Below are 18,099 nucleotides of genomic sequence, written 5' to 3' on the forward strand. Positions count from 1 at the left end.
GGAGATCATGGTGTTTTCTGTGTAGAAGCTCAGGCAGTTTGAGCAAAGTTGAACTTGTATTTTTCATTTGCGCAACACAAACTGAAGGAAAACATTTACGAAGAATCACGCTGTTCATGTGCTCAGTAATTTTATCTGTAAAATTCAAAATGGCTTCTTTTATTACTAGATTCTCCAGTGATGTTACAAAGTAATTAAACTGCAAACTGGGGAAGTGTAATTTTTTCATCTTCCAAAGGGGGGCATGTAAGGACAAGTGTATGAAACATCACAATAGTGAATCCTGGAATCATCTTATCTCCATGTGTAGTAAGTGTGTCATGACAGTAGGTGGTGCCCCCGCCTACATGACTCCACTAATATCACAGACAGTAATGATGACCCCTTTAAAGCTCATATAAATTGAAGCTATAAAGCGTGCACATTAGCATAATGGCAATATTACCAGCTCTCTAATTAAACTGCAATAAAAATCACAGCTGTACGCTCATTGGATGCAATTTCGTTGAAATCTTTATTCAGAAAAAAACATATTAACATTATTTATAACTGTCCATTTGACAATTTTGTCAACAACATACATTAACATAAAAATATGTGAATCGACATTAGTTTGGTCGGGACGTGGAGTAAAACAGATGTTTCCAAAAGAAAAGGATAAATAAAAGAATAAACTGTTCTCTAAAAATAAAAGCTTCTGCACATCAGCGAAGTAATCAGTGAGGAAGGCTGAGGAGATTAAAGTACCATCTCTCTGCTGTAGCTTTGGAGGAAATCATCAGCACAGACGATCGAGTCCGCAGTCCGTTTATGGTTAAAAAAAAAAAACCTCATACATGTCAAAAACAGTTGATATATACAGACACCATTTAGGCCCTTTGATTTTTTTTTCTTTTTCTGTAAGAGTACAACATTAATCAGGAACATTCCCCATTCTTCTTGGTTCTCAGTTTTAGTCGAGTAGAAACTGATTCTTGGACGGCTTCATTCAAAATGTACATGTAAGTGTATGAACCGAACACTGGTAAACATGCTTCAGTGTCCGAAGACACAAATAAAGGTGAGCTCGGTCATCTATGGTTATTCGTGCTGCACGGGGCCGCCGGAGGCCCCTGAAGCCTTTGTACAGCTGGGTCTAAATGGTTAAAGAAGGCAGCCAAGTCAGTCAGTCAGTCAATTTATAAACACCTAGGCTAAATTTATTTGACATGCAGCATCTTTTTGCTTGATTGTTGAAATTATTTTGTTTATTTTTTAAGGTTTTTTTTTTTGTTTTTTTTTTTGCTCGATTTGAGTTGTATTTAACGGCAAAGTAGCACACGACGCAGCCCCAGACCAGAAGCAGAATCCACAATCAAGTTGGAAGTTGGATGATCTGTTTCAGCAGACAAAACATTGATGACTGAAACACACCATGTGGAGCAGATATGAGTGTGTGTCGTCACATTAGGCCGCGGTGTAATAATCTACTAACTTCTGCTTCTATCTGCAGGACTGTAAATGTTTTTTACCTCACTGAACACGGTCCAGTTGAGCTCAGAGGCGCCTGGGTGCACTTGGGTTAAGGGGAGGGTCCCGAGTTCATCCTCGCACATCACACATATCATTTTAAACTGTCATCATAATTACCATCATTAACATCATTTAACAAGTAACAAAAACAGAAGTGGGGTAGCTGATCTGAAATCAAACAAACTGCCAGTTACATAAATGCCCCATTTTTCATCAGTGCCGCTGGTAGACAACCACAAAGGGTTTTTGTTACACAAAACAGTGGGCAAGGGATAAGAATAGGCTTTGCTCGAGCACACAAATACAGAGGAGAGGAGGAGGAGGAGGAGGAGGAGGAGGAGGTGGAGAAAGCAAAAGAGCCTGAAGAAAAAAAAAGAAGAAGACAAACATGTAAACGTCTCTCCAGTCTGGGGGGGAGGGCAGGGGTTATCCCCCTCAGAAGCTGAGCTGTAGCAATCAACACACCATCAAACACAATCCAGAGGCTAACAATCGAGAAATCCACAGTTCGGACACTTTTGCGATCCATAATCCATTGCGTAATCCAGCCTGTTCCCTTTCTAGCCCTTTGTAGGTCCTTTCAGTTCTGGGAGGCTGGGGAGGAGGTGAGGGAGTGTGTCAGAGAGGACATACGTGTTTGTATGCTCTCTGCTGATGCGTGTGTGGATGTGTGCTAGGCATATTCCTGTGTGTGTTTATGTCTAGGTGTACATTCTGGCATAGTTGTGTGTTCAGGTATAAACTCATTCGTATCCGCCGCTGACATCACAACGTTCATTAATGCATTTCAGAGTTGAGTTTGTCCTGGAAGATGTACAGGTTGTTGGTGGCGGCGATGGCGATGATGTTCTCGGTCGGGTGCCAGGCCGTGTGCAGGATCTTCTTGGTGAAGTCCAGGCTGTCCACGCTGATGTCGTCCTTCCGGCGCTTCCCTCCTGCGGCGCAGACCCTCCGCGGCTTCAGGACGGCTCGGGGTTTGCTGCTCTCTCTTGACGCCTCCAGGGTCACGTCGCGTTTGGTGTTCCGGTCGAACATGCGGAAGAAGTTGTTGTAGGCTCCGGTCATGATCACACTGAACAGAGAGGGAGAAGGATCCAGTGACTAGGAACAAATACTCTCTCTCTCTTACTAAACTAGTGAGGACTGTCACAGGCCATTTTCATTTCCATAATTAATTACATAACCACCATCATATGGATAACTTCATCAGAAACATTCTCAGTAGCAGAGACTCACTTGGAAATTTGCTATATTAAGTACAATTTAAAGGTACTTTTCACTTCACTTAAGTTTATTTATTTTATGCTTATGCTCACGATTTACTTAACAGGTACAGTTACTAGCTACTTAATACATGAGATAACCTAAACAGTGTCGTAAAGTAGCTCAATTTATGTTCACCTTAGCCAAATGTAACATGTAAATGCTTCTTACATTGCTTACATAATATAAAAATTTAACACTCAAACAGAGATGACCCTTAACTATGAATAAACTCACAGCATTAAAACATTTTTTTTGAAAAACTCATGATCAATTTGCCTTTCCAAAATCAGCATCCTCTAGTGTTTACTCTTGATAACCCCCCCCCCTCCAAAAAAAAAAGCCACTGTAAACAGGGCACCCTCATGATAAAAATCATATCCTACAACTACATTATCTGTGGTTTGATTCTGGACAAGAACAAACACAAAGTGTAAGAATGTAAGAATGTTCAGGGGAAAAAAGTAGTTCCTCAGAAAACTGCTCACAATTCACAGTGAGGTCTGTTGATGATCCTGAGCAACCACGACACAGCTACTGGAAAGAGACACTGCTGCTGAATTTTTTTTTTCGCTATAAGAGGTATTCTGTTGATCTCTCTGTTTGTACTGGATCAATAACTGTATTGTATTTGGGTGATGGATATTCCTCTCTGTGATTTCTCTAAACTTCAGCAGATAAAACTTCAACTATTACTGTGGCAAGATACCAAACTGGGTGAACCCTTTTAAAAGCTTAAAAACACTCCAGAAAATCCACGCAGCAGTCTTCTTTTCCTCACCTCCGACTTTTACAAAACACATAAACACACAGACGAAGACATCTGGACACTTCAGGTACCTGTCCGAGCCGTTCCAGGCACACTCAAACTTGTCAAAGATGCAGTCGTTTTCATAAAGGGAACACAACTTGCTGCGGAGGTAATCATGAACCTGGGGGAGTAAACACACACACACACACACACAGATATGATTAAACACGAGTCCAGCACACAGCTGCTTCACTCTCAGGTATTGACTCTGAGTGTAAACTATAAATAGAAGAGTGAGCAGAAGCAGGAGACACATACACAAGCATACAAATTTCAGCACAGACAAAACACATTAAATGCGGGCAAGTTGCAACATAAACCTCCCTGAAGGCAACACTAATAAGACACCGACACTGGCCCTCAGCAATACGAGGGCCAGGAGTACATTTTAATCTAAACTCCTTTTCCATATCAGTAAATCCATTAACATCCAGCTCGCTATTATCAAACCCACCAAGGGCATGATAATAGAGACACACATGTGAACTCACACACACACGCTCACATATTCACTGACTAATAAGTCTTTTCCCCTGTGCTTTCATTCGACCTGCCTGTGTCAGCACTGTGTCCCCTCGGTGATGCAAAGGTTTGAAATCTACACCTTCCTCCAGCCACCGTGCTCCGCATTAAGCCCCCTCCTGTTTTCACATTCTGCATAAAGTCAGCAGTCAACAGTCGCCTCCCAATCAATAAACGGTCAAGCTGAGGTCGGCTCATGGTTGTACATCAAACCCCTGTGACATTTTTGTTTTTCCCTATGGGTCTTTCTGTATGAGGTGAAATGATACAGTGTCAGCTGGAGCTGAATATAGTCTTTTTTTGTCCTGTTTTGTTTTTTTTTCAGCCCACATGAGCTCTGATTTAGAGTACAGTGCCTCATCCCTCATGGATTTGTGCATATTATTCATGCTCCAGGAAGAATATGAGTGTACATTTACCTAAAGAAGAGTTTAGCTCTGAAATCATTTTTCTCCCCTAACTCCACTCACTCACATACACTGCAATCTCCACCGCGTCTGTCTCTCCTCCTCTCATTTACAAACTCTCCTCCTCATTCTCCTCTCCTCCTCTCATCACACCACCTCCCAAACCCTCACCCTTTTTCTCCTCTCTCTCCCTCCCTCCCCCTCCCCCACCCCCCTCTGCCTCCCTCTCCGTGCTGCATTGCAGATCTAGGTGTCGGGCGCTGTGTAAGGTATCCCTCCTTCCCGCTTTCACTTTATGAGTGGAGGCTCGGCAGCCTATAAATAGCTCCAGTGCGTCTTAGCCTCCCACTCGTGGCTGCCTCATAGGCCCTTACACGTCAGGCAGACACACACACACACACACACACACACACACACAAACACACATGTTCACCAACACGCCCGCAGAAGGAATACTAAACACAACTCTGAAAAAAAAGGAGCTGCCAAATACTTCTGCTGCACATAAATGTATAAACAGAAGCTGGTGTGGCTGATTGTAAACACTTACAAGTGACATTATCTGGAGACAAATTGAGTGTGATGATGTGTGAAGGTAGAAAACAGAAAAATCTCTTTTTATCAGCTGAATATTTTGTGTTGTATGTGTAGATTTTTCACAGAATGTTAAGGTCCAGTTAAACTCCACCCCACGTAAGCGGTATAAAGATAATTTACTGTTGGTGTGTGTTTGTATTAATCTGCCAGACACACACAGATGCAGCTACAGATTATGGGCCAAAGTTAAAAACTCAGCAAGGGTTTCTGGTGATTCTGCACTGATGAGAAAAAAGTGCATTATCTGGCACGTAATCAATCCAATTATCCCTAAAAGGTTTGGGAAAAATCAAATCATCAGAAAGCACTGTGATACTGAGAGGCAACCTTGTTCCTGTGATTCATTTCTGTCTCCAATTATGCACATTTGCCATCATGACACTGTCCTCCTTCAGGGACAGTTAGTCACCTAGCAGTCTGCTCAATACAAGCGTGATCTCAGGCGCAAACACTTACGTCAAGAAAGCGAGTATTTAATACAGAACATAATACGTTTGATATAGTGGTGGTGTTTAGAGAATCTAAGCAACACAATGACTCTGATGAATACGTGAATTATGCTGTACAGAACTTGTGTCACAAATGAAAGAAAAAAAACTATTAAGTGTCTAATTAAGGTGTTTGATCACCACAAGCCACAAGAAAAGCTTTGATATAGATCTCTGAATTCTTGTTGATAATGAAGCAAAAACAGCCAATAGGCTAGTACAAACACAGCTTCAGTATTCTGCCTGAACACAATGCTCTATGATGGTTTGCAATGTGCTACAAGTAGGAGAGAGTAATTGGAATATCAGTATTCATCAAGGGAAATTCCAGCTTATACTATGCAGTTTAAATGTCAGTTGTGATCTTCAATAATCCCTACTCTTTGGGGGTTAAGTGGATTGAAAGGAAAAATATGTTTGTGCTTCCTCAACCACTGATTAGTCCACTTTGCCCTGAGTAAATCTTCTCCTTGCCAGAAGGAATCTCATCACTGTAGCTGAGCCTGAGAGAAAATATTCAGTGTGTTTTCTGTATTTTAATACACCCCTTGTGTTTTTCCTGTCACACACACACCTGGTACGTCTCCAGTGGCTTGCTCTCCATGTTGAGGTCCCAGACTTTGGCGGTCAGGTAGTCTCTGGTGAGCAGGTAGCGGCCGCTGTGGCTGAACTTGACATCCGACACAGAGGAGATGATCTCGGAGAAGAAGGAGCGGGCACTGGGGTCTTCAGGCTCCTCAAACACTGGAGAGGGTGGGAGAGGAAAAAAAGGGAGAGACAAGGACAGGAGGGTGAGTGGTGTTAAACGAGATGCCAGGCAGAAACACACTTGATTATGTGTGTTACATGATGATGGTACGTGTGTCGTTATGTCACGTGCAGAGATACAGAAAAGTCTCAGATACGTCTTTATGTTGATGCAGACAAACTATACAGATGGCACACAGACATTTCTCATTATAGATGTGCTCCACTGAACACCATTTGTAATGTTCACTTCACTGGTGACTGATACTGCTCAGAGCTGTAAAACACATGGGAAACTGGCCATTTCAACTTGGAAGTAAACAGGGACAAAAAATATAAAAAAGAGAAAAAGAAAGTTGGGAAACGATAAATCTTATGAAAAAAGTATAAGAAAAAGCGGAAAGCAGATTTATAGAGAAACTAATGGACCTGCACTTGAAAGAAATATTATTACACAATGAAAAAGTCCCAAAACAGACATATTGTGTTCCTAATGTGTGTGGAAACTTCTTACACATTTTAACTTTACGGTAAATGAACATATCTGAGGTTTTGAAAGGTTTAGTTGATTAACTACAAATTATAAACACAGTATGTAGTGTCAAAAGAGCTCTTAATTGCTCTTAACTACAAAATAACAAATACATAAAGCAAACTAATATTAATTCACTGTGATAATTTAGTTATCTTAACTCTAAAGCCATGCTAGTGGCTCTGTGAGGCTGCAATTAGGCAAAGTGATGCTCTGAGCCTAATGCTAACATTGACATGCTATGCTAACTAGTGTGAAGCAGGCATAATGTTCATCATTTTAGTTTTAGCACTGACACAGACATTGGCTGGCAAAAACTAAAGCTATGGACTGTACATTTTGACACTTAGCCTGAAAGGTAAGGTAACAATCCACAAACTTAAGTCAAGCTCTGAAAACAACAAAATAGATTTTTAGTTCATAGACTAAAACTACCAGTATCAGATATTTTGAGACTTTTTGAGTAGTTTCCCAGAGAAAGACTATAGTTAAAAAACACCATGTGCACATTTCCATTCCAGCTCCAGGTTTACTCACATTTGGAGTGTTTGTCGCACAGCGCTGCTTCTCTCATGTCACAGAGGCGCAGGGTGCCTTTGCTGCTGCTATAGACAAACAAGTTACAGTGGTGGGGGTGAAACTCAGCCGCTGTGATCACCTCTGTCAGATCCTCCATGTTGGCTGGTTTGATGTCCACAATATCTAAAAGAAAGCATCACTCAGGAAAACAACAAAGAGAGTTGGCTTCCCAGGGATCTGCAGTTTATTTTTGCCTGAACTGTTTTTACCTGCTGAAGTCCAACATACTGTATGTACATATTCATTCATTCATCCTCTGATCAATTTTATTCACAGACAAACTCACTGAGAAACTAATTAGACTACATTTTAATTCATGTGGAAACACACACAGGCACATAATCTACACACACAATAAAAACATAAGTGTGCGTAAATGTATATATAACCTTCACAATGTAAATAATTTACAGCAGAAATAAACCAAACCAATATAAATATATCTTGAGGGGATTGTTGGGAGAAAAGTAATTTCATATTCAAATAAATTGTAATATTATAAATCCTGTCTGGGTCGGGGATGTGACTGCACTGTGTCCTATTGAGCTGGATTAGAACTCAGAAAAGGGCTGAAATATTTATGCAGCCTTTGAATTATTCATTAAGCTACATTTTCACTCCTCAAGAATAATATTCCCCTCCCCCAACAGTGTGTGTCTTTGTGCATTTCTTTATACAACAAAGTGGGATTTGCAATGTGGGAGTTTGCTATGTGTGTGTGTGGGGGCGAGGATTGATTATTGAGCATGTATAAGCATCTATGTGTTAATGTATGCATTAATTATCTGTGTCCTTGTGCTTTAATAAATCTACTCCTGCTTTTATAGGGGTTTGTTCTTCGTCTGTCCTCCTCACTGTGTAACCGGTAAAGGATACTGAAGCTGCGGTCAGTGATGTCCAGATGCCAGAGGTTGATCCTCAGGTCATCAGCTGACATGTAAGTCTCATAGTCAGAGTTGACGGAGATGGAGTTGACGTGGTAGGTGTGGGCGTTTGCAAACACTCGCCGCGGGCTCACCTCCACCATCAGGTCCATCGGCTTCAACACCGGTACCTTGGGAAAAAAAGAAAGAAAGAGAGAGACAGACGTTTAACATCCTGATTATGAGAAGAAAAATGGTCAAACTACTGACGGCAGATTGCATTTGAATAATTTTATTGTATCATGAATTAATATTTAATGCATTACTTTCTTTGACATCAATAATACATTATTGCTAGAACACAAAATTGCTCACTTGGTAGCAAGATCAAGAGCCAGCTCAGTACATGTCTTAGAGCTCATTTGGCTGCATTTTCACATCTTGACATCTGCTTTAACATACAACTACTTTTTCAATACACAAGTTATATTTTCATTCACAGCTTAAATATGTCCTTATTTGTACACAGCTCAGCGGGAGGCTCCTGCAGAACAGGACATTTTGTACAATCATTCACACACATGGACACGCTGCGCTGAGAATTCACCACGAACAGAAACACTGACGCTCTGACTCATTTGGATCCAGCGCAGATGTTGTGTTGCTGTTCGCTGCAGCTGGAAACAGAGGATTTCTCCGCCCCACGCACTCACGCATACACACATGTACCTTTGTGCCAGTGACCCATTTTCGCACATGCAAACACATCTGTACCCACTGACCCAGTTATGTTGCATGGCCTACTGCATTTATAAATGTTTTAGTGTGTGCACTCACATGTGTAGATAGATAGATAGATAGATAGATAGATAGATAGATAAATATTTACCTGTAGGGAGGTGACGGTGGAGATGTCTTTGATGCGACCCTCCTCATCCTTCAGGTTGTATCCCTCAGGCCGTTTGTCTCTTTCACTCACCTTCCACAACTTAATGGTCTTATCTGGGAAATAGATGGGGCCATTAAACAATCAGATAATAAAAAAGATCATTTCAAAGTGTGACAAATGAATAAAAGGTGCTTGTGGATAAGCTTTGAGGTTAGGAAGCTATCTGGAGATGTGATTAAAATATCAGCGTAGACTAAATATAGGATTTCATCTGAAACTGGTAAAGCTGAAAGACTAAAGCCTCACTTACAAAAAGAGCTGTTTTAAGATTTTTGCATAAGACAAAAATCAACTCAGGCACTTGACTGCAACAGCAATGACATAATAGACAAGATAATCCACCACACTCTAAACCGTCAGCTCTGAAAGACAGCTCAGACTCTGAAACACTGAATGAGCTAAGAGCGAGGCTTTGTTTCATCAACACTGACAGACACAAAAAGTCTCTGTATTATATTGAGGAAAAACACAGCAAGCATCTCAGCAGCAGCAGTACTCAACTGCTGAGGCAGGTCTTACATTTTTCATACCCTCAATCATAAATAATATAGTGCTTAAATAAATCAATAACGGGGCTCTCAGGGAAAATCCATAGGTCTTCCAATATAGCCATAAACTGGCCAAAGCAGATGAACTCAGATCTCCTAAGAAAATAACATCATTTCAACTGCCCCACCACACGCTTCCCCCTCTGAGGGAGAAACATTGGTAAACCGAGCGCATCACTCCTTCCACATCTGTCTTGTTCCACTAAGATGTGTGCGTAGGGGGCCTCTCACCATTGGTGGAGAGGAGGAAGTGTGCGGCGTTCTGCTGAGGCAGCCATCGGATCTTATTGATCTTCTCCTCGATCTCCAGACTCTTAAGGTAGTCGAACTCGGGTTCATGGCTCTGAAAGGTGCTGTAGACATTGTACTCTCCCTGGGAGAATGGCTCGGTCTTGCTCTGTGGAAAGAGGAGGAGGAAATGGAAGAAAAAGGGGATGTGTGGAGAAAAATGTACACTTGCTCAGATGTACAACCAGTGCGCAGTGTAACACCCCTGTGTCAGATTCAGTCACCTTCACCTTGATCAGGTGAGGAAATAGCATGGCATGGACTCTGCACAGCTGTAATGATGCACTCTCCGACACAGCGGGAGCATCAACTATTTATCAGTCAATCTAAAGTGTAGCTGGAGGGGAACGGTGTACGCTCATCGCCGCTTTTACAGCTGAAATGAAAAATTGTGTATTTGTGTGTGTGAGTGTAAGTGTGTGAGCGTTAGGGTATGTGTGTGTGTGTCTACCTCTGGTTCCCTCTGAAAGATGACCACTCGGCCCCCCTTGTCCCCTGTGGCCAGGAGCTCTCCTGTGTGGTTGAACTCAACAGTGGAGATGATATCAGCTGGGGGAGAGAGACGAAGATGGAGGAAGAGAAAGACAGAGAGAGAGAGATGTGGTATGAGAGGAAAGAACGGTGGAGAAAGAGAGAGCAGCCATTAGCTAATTGACCACACATCATCATTCATCTATATAATCTGTTTATCTGGCTTTAGATTATTAAACCAAGGCCAGAGTCATTGAATTTACATGTAAGTGGATTAAAATATGCAAATTAATGAGCGGAATAAAACAATATTTGATCACTAACACAAATAATCTGCAAATGTGTGTAAGCTGTCAGAGGAAAAGTCAGACTATGCAGTACACATCAGCCTGTCAAAACATGCAGAAAATCAAATACTCACACACACACACACACAGCTGTTTCACATTAGGCACAGGTGTTATCTGTGTTCCACTATGACACATACACAATGACACACAGGATTACAGTGTCACTTGAGTTCACCGTTTGTGTATGTTCGTGTGTGTATAGTAAGAATTATCGCATCAGGGTCTGAAGGTGTAAACACACCTCAGAGTGTATTTAAATGACTGATTAAACATCATTCCAAATATTATTTTCCAGTACATTCATTTGCATATTTGCAACAATGTCCCCAACAGTAGCTCTGTGTCCTGAAACACCAACACACTCTGACTCAGTGACAACTCTGTAATATGAGGAGTAAGCACATTATTAAACACTTAGGATTCACTGAGTCAATGTTTTCAGTGGTTCTCCCTGCATCGCACAATAACCAGAATCTGAAATAGAAAGCACTTGGTTGTACGGTCTAATGAAGGGCATGCCAGTGTGACATTTGGAACTTGAATCTGGTTTAATGTTGCATGTAATCTCCTCCCTGTCCTCCTGTCTGCCTAGCTCCCTTTCACTTACGCTTTGTGCTGCAGAATGAAGTTTATTTGGAGACAAAGCTGCTTTAGAAGCAGGAAAAAAACCTCTTCCACAGTAACTACAGGGTCACTAAAAAGAGGTGGCAAGAGAGGAGGTAGCTGGAACAAAGCCATATTAAGTTATCACAGGTCATCTAATTTCATCCAATTCAAAACCAGCTATAATAGCTAATTAGTCTGGTGCTGTGATCACGAATGAATAAATTAAAAAAGGCATCATCATGTATATTTTTTTGGCTGGTGTTTTGACCTTGTTTTTTCATCTCATCTCTGCATTCAGGTGTCATTATTTCTCTTATGTGTTTGAAAAACTAAATGAGTCCAGTCTGTTAACTGGCAGAAGTGAACTGAATGTCAAGCTCAGTTGTCAACTTGCAGTCTGTGGTTGGACTAATCTCTGCACAGTTTTCACACTTGTAAATTTAGGCTGTGTTAAGGACAGACAGTTGCTGGTGATGCTGATCACCATGGCGATGACTACAATGACTGGATAGTCTTCAAAATGGTACCAACACACAGATCTTTAAGCTTTCCTTATCAGATTTTATCCATATGTTGTTGTCTTCACACGACACCTACCAACAATAAATTAGATATTGAATTTGCTAAATTAGATGAAAACATTTTAAATTTTAGATGTGTTTTTTGTTTGTTGTTTAATGTGTCTTGTAGAAATATTTCTGTTTCTGTTTCTTCCTTCAGGCAGAGCTGTTTCCCTCTATTCCCTGTCTTTATGCTAAGCTAAGCTGCCTGTCTGGCTCTAGGTTCACATTTAGCTTACAGACATGAGAGTGCTATTGATCTTCTTATCTACTTCTCGGCAAAACAGCAAATATGTGTATTTCCCAAAATGTCAAACTATTCCTTTAAAGAGTCTTCCCATCACTGCTGGAATCTCTGGCTGCACACATCACAGTCTGACTACCATACTGGGTTATCACAGCATCCAATTCCATTTCATATGTCACGGTAGAGATGATGCTCTGCAGCAACATTTTCATCAGTTTCACCTGATATATCTTTACAGTTGCTTGCATGTAACTTGTGTAGCTTACTGTGTTGTTAGCCTAGCACGGATGATGACCTAGTACAAAGAAGACAAAAGTGTAACACATCTGCTGCATAACATTGTACCTGCTGGAATGTAAAAACATGGCAATGCAGTTTTTTGAATGACAACAATTCATTGCTGCCATAAAATCTATGAACCTATAACACCTAAAAACACAAAGCCTGCCGATATTTTCACGACATTCAATGTAATTAACCCACAGGTGAATTAACAAGCTACATTTTGACTAGTGTTGTAGCCTCCAGAGCAGTGATGCCTCATAGATTTCTGTACAGCAAAAGCTCAGATCTGCTACTGAACACTGAACACACTGAACTGATAACAAGACTGATCTCAGATGCTGTATCCTACCAAGCCTTCAACAAAGGGGTCCAGTGTGCTTTAGAACATGGTCCTCAATAAGCTCTGACTGTAATAAAAACAGAGCGTGGAGAGTGCATTTATTGAGAGTCGATATGATTCAGAGCTGTAGCCTTGCCTATTTCGTGGTGGCCTTGAGAAAGAGAGAGAGAGAGGTTTTATGATGAGGGGAGGCAGGGACCGCTCTTCAATCTCTACACCAACACAACCTTATTCACTCTGTTCCTCACACTCTTCGTGTTTTACTGGTTGCCTTTCTCTCTTTCTGTCATCTTCCCATTAGTTATTGCACTGTTACCTGATCTCTCATCATCTGCAGTGCCTCCTTTATTCTTCAGTTTCAGCTTCTTTCTGCTATTTTCATGCTCTCTCCCGCTCTCTCCAATCCCTCTCCCCCCAACACATTCTTTTGTCACCTCTCATCTCTTGTTCTCCAGTTTCTCTCTTTTGCCCCACTTCACTCTCTCATTTTCTCCCTGGTTGTCTTTCCACATTCAGCCTCCTCTCTTTCTCTCATCCCTCCCCCCACAGCACTCTGCTGCCTGGCTGTACGTTAGCGCGTATGTAGTGGTGGTGATGCTGGTGGTGGAAGAATAGGAAGGATGGAGAGGGAGGTGGAGGGAAGAGGCGCTGGGGCGGAGGCGGCGGAGGGGTCCTCCGGTGAGCAGGGGGTTGCCATAGTAACAAGCCGAGCCAACCAGCAGCAGCAGTACTCGTAACGGTTAGCCGTATATGGCAGTCTGGTGAAGGAGGAAGTGGGATTCATCAATCCAATCCTCACAGGAAGAAGGAGCGTGGTAAAATAATTATGGTGCTGCACTTTTGTCCACTGACAAACATAGCTAAATTAACACCAGGAGATGCAACACACGAACCCAAATTGAGGATATGTAGATAATTAATGCACAAGCACACACAATGGCACTCGTACAAACACACAGACCAATACGCGTGCAGTTAAATTCACAGACACATGTACGCACACCAGGGAGTTGTGAATGCACGTGATGACGCGCTGCAAATGTGTGTGAGTGTATGAGTGTGTGTGCGCACTTACAGACAACTGTGTCCCCCACTCAAGTCACACAGAGAAAGAGCTAAGCTAAGCAAAAGCACAGAGGCAGCACACAATGTAGCCAGATAAAATATGGAGCACACACTCTCCTCTCTCATCCTCTGTCTGTTTCTCGGCCTCCCTCCTCTTTATCATTCTGTGTCTCTCTCTTTCTCTCCCTCACACACACACCACTCACACCCATCTGTCTCTTTCAGTCTCCTTATTAGAAGAGCACTACAGAAAAATAAACAACTAAGAATACAAAACAACCACTGCAGACACAAGTGCCATCATGAGTGCTGTGGCTCTCCTCCAAGAGGCACCGCTGGCCAGTGTACTGATATGTGTGTGTGCATGTATGTGTGAGTGTGTGTGTAAAGCTGTAAGTCAGTGTCTTATAGTGTGGATGTGTGTGATCTACAGTATAGCAAGCTAGCTGTGTCTGTCTCCCACAGACAGTCCATTAGCATCAGCAGGCCTGTCTGACTCATTGCCACACTGCAGGAGCTGGGGGAACACACTGTGACTGCAAGTGCATGCGCCTACACGTACAGTACATTTCAACTCAAAACAACAACACACAAACATGAATGAACCCAATGACACAGAGAGGCAGAAAAAAATCATGCACAAGGGATAAACACCAAACACACAAACACTCTAATGCACTGTGAGATGTTTACGAGGACAGCAGCTCTTCGATGATCAAAGAACGTTACAGGTGGAGCTGAAATCATATGAAATGAAATTGATAACAGAACAGAAGTGAACAGAAAATAAACCAAACAATTTGGTAATTCATTTTTTTATCAAGAAAAATGGCAGACTGTTGCTGGTTCCAGCTTCCACAATTTGAGAATTTGCTTTGGTTTCCTCTGTTTTACTTATCATATTATGAATTGAATAATTTTGAATGTGTCACCTTCTGATGGGCAGTTTCACTGCTTTTGGAAATTACACAAACTGAACTATTAATTGTAAAGAAATAAAAATAAAATAGCTGACATGTAGAACTCTATCATCAATTAACTGTTAAGTTGATAAATAATGTAAATCACTTTTCAAGCAAAAAAACAAAACATTCTCTAATTCCTGCTTCTCAACTGTGAAGATTTTTCTGCTTTTCCTTAGAGAGGAGAGGAGTGTAGGGTTTATGGGTTTATAGATGAGGGTGGTGGCATTGGTAAAGAGATTTCATTATTTTTTTTTGTTAAGGCTACTATAGGGACAGAGAGGGGCGCAGACGTCCTACAGTCCCAATTATAGATATCTTGGGTCTGGGTAAGCGTGAACCATTAAGGCTGAGCCAAAAACACACACTCCTTAAAAGCAAGGACAAGCCACCACTCAGCAGGAGATGTGTGTGTATGTGTGTTGGAGAGTCTGTGTGTGTGCTGCAGCTCAAGCACCCCGCATTTCCTGTGTACGTGTGCACAAGTGTGTGTACTCAATTACCCTGTAGAGAAATAAACGGGTTGGAGAGAGAGAGAGAAGGAGAGAAGGAGACTAGGGGAGAGACTGCCGGAGGGAGACGTTAAATTGATCCCTGTCCTGCAGTTTTGGAGTTATCTGGAAAAAAAAAAAAAAGACTGGTGCATGTGTTTGTGTTAGAGGTGCACATGTGTGGAGAGGAGTGATTTAAGCCCAGCACAGCAGGGAATCTGCCATTTCTCCAAACACACATTGGCACAATGGAGCAGAGCCGGTGTGAGCCTAATGGTTATAGACACAAACAATTAGACTCACAAACCAAGCTGGCTTCAGTGTGTGTGGAAATACGTCTGTAATCCTGCTTCACCTGGCTGCAAAGTCATCTTCTCACTGTTTGTCAATTTTTGATTCATTTTTGACGAAAATCTATTTTTTCCAACAGATTTGTGACACTGTAACATAAAAAAGGATTAGGAGCTTAACTGGTTTACACCCAATCTAAACTCAGATTATATATTGATAACTCATGAATACTGAAATGTAATAATACTCATACTTTTATGCTGTCCTTGTCTCTCTCTCTCTCTGCATGTGTTTAGAGTTGAAACAATTAGTCAATTAGGCGATTGACAGAAAATTAATCTGCAATGATTTTGATAATCAGTTAATCCTAAAGTAATTTTTGGGGGCAAAAATGCTGAAAATTTGCTGATTCCTCTTTCTCAGATGTGAATTTTTGCTGATTTATTTGGTCTTTTAAAATCACACACAAAATACTTTTAGGTTATCAGACAAAACAAGCAATCTGAAGGCTCTGGGAGATTATGATTTGTCTCTATTATCAGACATTTCACAGACCACACAATTAATCAGTAAATCAAAGAAATAATGGATGTCTGCACAATACATGTACAGTGCATACAGTATGTGTTTAAAAAGTGCGCCTGCGCATCTTCATGTGCATGGATGTGAGTGTTTGTGTGTGTCCTCCTCGGTGTTAAATAGAGATAACAGTAAGACAGCTATGCTTTGAAGGAGACGGGGTGTCGTCTGGTCAAACTATTTAAAGAAATCAATCACACACACTAACGCACACACACGCAATCCACACTGAAGCAGGCAGACTGAGACGAAAATAAAGAGCCAGGTACAAAAATAGAGACACACAAAAGGGATGAGGCAGACAGACAGAGACAAAATGATGTTTAAGATATTTATAACATTCAGACTCAGGTGAGAATTCACCTGATTCAAACTACTCACACATACACACACGCGCACTTATTGACATACACACTCCAGATGAACACACACACACACACACACTCTCTCACACATCCAACCACCCACACACAGGCGCACACACATAAACTCTCATATCTGACACTGGGGTCATGTGGCGCAACTGTGCGACATAGATATGACCTTCGGGATAGAAGAGGATAGAGCACACACCTTCAGTGTAAGAGGCAAACGGCTCAGGCTCCAGAGAAAGGGTAGTGATGTCGGAGCACAGGACCTGGATGGGGCTCAACATCCTGGGGGAGGACTCCAGGGTGGAGAGGGGTGGACAGGATGGGCGGAGCTCTTCAGGCTATAGCCAGGAGCAGCCCTGCAAGAGGAGCAAGGATGGAGGGGAAGGAAGGGAGGGAGGGAGGAGGGCAACAGGGAGGCAGAGAGTAAGGAGGGAAGGGAGGAAGGAGGACCAGGTGGGGAGGGGTTAGGGGGAAGGGTTAAGGGTAGGGACTGAGTTACTGCATCACCACATTAGGCCATGAGTACTCACCAAAGAAAATCTACTGGTGGTGTATTCATGATCATATGGCATCTATGTCACATGAAATATTCACATGTTGGGTTTGGCGAGAAGGCTGGCAAGACATGGAGGATGAACAGAGATAAACAACTAATGGGACAGAGTCTTAGTGGGTCTTGTTAGGCCTCTTTTATGAAACTCAGTTGTGCAGGTGATCAGAGCTGTGCTCACTGCACTCCACAGGGAGAAGAAGAAATCAAGAAAGTGTGGATTTCTCTCTCACATTTCCCCAGGAGTGACAATGATATAATGGTATGTATGAGGGCTATGATCAACAGTTATTGTCATTATTGATTCTTCTGTTTTTATTAAATCTTTCATCATCTTTAAATTGTATATAATGTAAATTTTGAAATATGCTCTTTACAAGTTACTAAGTGTACAAAGTACAAAGATATTATGGAAAAAGAAGGTACTGAAAAAAGAAATGAAAGTGAATGTTCATGCTGTGCTAAATGTTTTCTATTTTCATATTTAGAATTACATTTCTAATTTACCTAATAACCACTGTTGCTGCAGCATCAAGAGATTTTAGTGTGTTCAGTTTGTTTGAGCACCACTCCACACTTTTTGAAAGCCAACTGGAATCTGTCCAAAACACAGCACCCTAAAACTAGGCTGCTTCTCTTAGGTCCTTGAAATGAGACATTTTACGTTTTCCATCAGTAGCATTAATATGTAGACATTCTTCTATACGGTACACAATAATACTGTGATTGATCTTTATGCATTATTTATGACACAATAATTCATATTTACCTTACTTACGAAAATTGCAAAAATGGAAATATTTAGAATTTGTTAATATTTCC

The 18,099-nt window shown here is 41.5% G+C and overlaps 1 protein-coding gene across 2 annotated transcripts in view; it reads right to left on the minus strand.

Annotated features, from left to right (window-relative positions):
* Nucleotides 1-490: 490 nt before the first annotated feature.
* The window catches only part of LOC108885534 (serine/threonine-protein phosphatase 2A 55 kDa regulatory subunit B gamma isoform), a 20,932-nt gene continuing 3,323 nt past the window's right edge, over nt 491-18,099 (minus strand). The window contains exons 2-10 of one of the 2 annotated variants that reach the window (XM_018679913.1): nt 16,927-17,083; nt 10,558-10,655; nt 10,050-10,215; nt 9,211-9,323; nt 8,335-8,512; nt 7,417-7,581; nt 6,175-6,344; nt 3,616-3,707; nt 491-2,584 (exon numbers count right to left, since the gene is read on the minus strand). In XM_018679913.1, coding sequence (XP_018535429.1) covers nt 2,290-2,584; nt 3,616-3,707; nt 6,175-6,344; nt 7,417-7,581; nt 8,335-8,512; nt 9,211-9,323; nt 10,050-10,215; nt 10,558-10,655; nt 16,927-17,008 — 1,359 coding nt within the window. In that variant the 5' untranslated portion in view covers nt 17,009-17,083 and the 3' untranslated portion in view covers nt 491-2,289. The remainder of the gene's footprint in view (nt 2,585-3,615; nt 3,708-6,174; nt 6,345-7,416; nt 7,582-8,334; nt 8,513-9,210; nt 9,324-10,049; nt 10,216-10,557; nt 10,656-16,926; nt 17,084-18,099) is intronic. The other variant, XM_018679915.2, reaches the window with a different exon arrangement.

The sequence above is a fragment of the Lates calcarifer genome, linkage group LG8 (genome assembly GCF_001640805.2).
Source record: "Lates calcarifer isolate ASB-BC8 linkage group LG8, TLL_Latcal_v3, whole genome shotgun sequence".
NCBI lineage: Eukaryota > Metazoa > Chordata > Actinopteri > Centropomidae > Lates > Lates calcarifer.